Genomic DNA, 2344 nt, shown 5'->3' with positions numbered 1-2344 from the left:
TGTGTGTGTGTGTGTGCGCTCAGCCTTCCTTGTTGTGGTGACATCGTTGAATTGGTGCAGAGCGCCCCCATGTGTTCAGAGATCCCAGCTTCTGTGTGCAGCTGTGGAGTGGTAGTTTGCGCTGTGGTTTATTGGGTTGCACGAAGCTGTGATATTATTTACTGGAATATTATACATGTTAATTGTGACAGAGTGTTTTTTAGACTATATGGAGGCTATGTATAAGATTAGTTTGGTTGGCAGATTTTCTTGATGTTGGATAGAGGCCTCGGCTCTGAATGGCCTCGGATATTGCCATTAGTCCTGCTTTCTCAGTATTCCTTGTCTTTACTTGTAGAAGGAAAACCTCTTAGTCCAGCAGTATTTTTTGTCCGATCACACAAGTTAAATTGCCTTGATCAAATGAATAGTTGTGTGCAGATAAAGAGCCGACATTTCCCGGTTTTCTGCAGCTGTAAATAATAAAATTAAATTAAAAAAACGCAGGAGAGCAGCTGAGCGGTTTGATGTTTATTTTCGTTTCACTCGCCACTTTTCTTTCAGACTGTTTAGCATTAGAGGAGTATTTGTATCGTCTGGATTTCTTCTGCTTTCTCTTTTCTTTTTCCTCTTTTTTTTTTTGTTTTTTTTTACGTTTGAGTGATTATTTGTTTTACTGTAAAAGCCCGCAGATCTGTTTGAATTGTTTTATAAATTACTTGTAGGGGGTCATTTTGTTTTTAATTGTATGAAGTACACGTGGAATGAATTAAATCATTGTTGTCATATTAAAATAACACCTGACGGCCCATCTTTTAATTGTACAAATAAATGGTAAAATATCGTTAACATTTCAGAACAGAATATGTTTCCATATCTCTGCTGCAGCCTGAATAATTACGCTTATTTTAGGCATAGATGATGTTTTTATTTTTTTAATAATAACCCTATTAATATGCTAATTTCATACATTTTAACATTAGGCCCTTCCTTTAAGTGCGATAATAAATATGTGGGGGTTCAGACTTATTAATTCCATGTTGACCTTAAGTTAAAGTCTCCCTCTCTCTTTCCCTCTCTCCTCAGATTTATTATAAAGCTGTCCGGGACATTGAAGCAGGGGAGGAGCTTTTAGTGTATATGAAGGACGGTATTTTCCCCGAGGGATCCATGGCACCCAACCTACAAGGTAAGATTAATGCGCGTCATTAGCGCACATTTTAAACAAACTCCAACCTGCATCCTGTGCTGCTTTCGCGGCCAACACACTCCATAACCTCGCTAATGTGACGGGGGAAAAAGACACCAACTCTCCCTCCAAGATTTCTTTTTTTTCCCTCAAGAAATGTGAATTATTCGAATCATAAATTTCCAGGATGGAATTAAATCCCGCATTAAAGCATCTGGTTGAAGGCCGTTTTGGACCTGTCATTTAAAATAGGCCTGCCAATAATGAAGGCTACTCGTAAGGTCTGAATTGTGCGCTTACAATGCTGCAATGTAATGGGCCTCTCTGCCTGAAATACTGTATTAGGGCGTCAATTGGCACTTGTCATATCCCATCCAAAGTGAGCAGAAATGTTCTGTTAACGGAAAGCCAGGATCAAACAGAAATTATTAGGAAGCCGTTTCCTTACAAACACATTATGTTGGAGCACTCAGGACCTTAACGGGAGTTTGGAATTCAATTAAGCACCCCGGCCAAAGAATAATGATAATAATATCTTGTTATTCAGAAGTCAACGTTGCAGTTTATCCCCAGATATTCAGCCTAAGCGGGTTATTTGTTTGGGGGGTTTATTTTATTATTGATTTTTTTATTATTTTTTTAATTATTTTATTTTTTTATTTTTTTATTTTTTATTTTTTGCTTTGCATTTAGTGACTTGATGCCCCTGGGAATTGGCCCGAGTTTGGTGTAAAACAAACAAACAAAAACTACAGCACACAAGCTCAAGGATTGTACAATTATTGAAAAGAGACAAGTGGATTGATTAAAAGAATATGCAAATTACAGTTTATGTTGAAGGAAAAAAATAATATTCCCTAACACTGGTGTTCAGGTTAGTGTTATCAAATAAAATCTATCTATCTATCTATCTATCATCTATCATCTATCTATCTATCTATCTTAATCTAATCTATCTATCTATCTATCTATTTGATACATTCCTGTGTATTTTAGTATGTTATAACAATAAAATCTGAAGGGTTGTGTGTGTTAAGTGCTCTGCTACACCTTGCTGTACTGTTATCTGCAAATTGGCTCACATTTCAAAGTGCGTCATGTTTTTAGGTGCTCTTATCCGTCCGTCTTACCTCTGAGTGGGTAACCTGATTCGCTGTCTGTACTCATATACCTTTC

General features: G+C 36.9%; 1 protein-coding gene across 5 annotated transcripts in view; it reads left to right on the top strand.

Moving 5' to 3' along the window:
• The window catches only part of prdm16 (PR domain containing 16), a gene marked incomplete at its 3' end in the record, with an annotated part of 159317 nt that overhangs the window by 147731 nt on the left and 9242 nt on the right, over nucleotides 1-2344 (top strand). For all 5 annotated transcript variants that reach the window (XM_035656561.1, XM_035656564.1, XM_035656562.1 and 2 more), the window contains 1 exon segment: nucleotides 1066-1168. In XM_035656561.1, coding sequence (XP_035512454.1) covers nucleotides 1066-1168 — 103 coding nt within the window.

This window comes from Morone saxatilis, unplaced genomic scaffold (assembly GCF_004916995.1).
Source record: "Morone saxatilis isolate NCDOM2014 unplaced genomic scaffold, NCSU_SB_2.0 Contig15, whole genome shotgun sequence".
In the NCBI taxonomy this organism is placed as follows: domain Eukaryota; kingdom Metazoa; phylum Chordata; class Actinopteri; family Moronidae; genus Morone; species Morone saxatilis.
The sequence above is the reverse complement of the archived record's forward strand: the minus strand, read 5'-3'. Positions and strand labels throughout refer to the sequence as shown.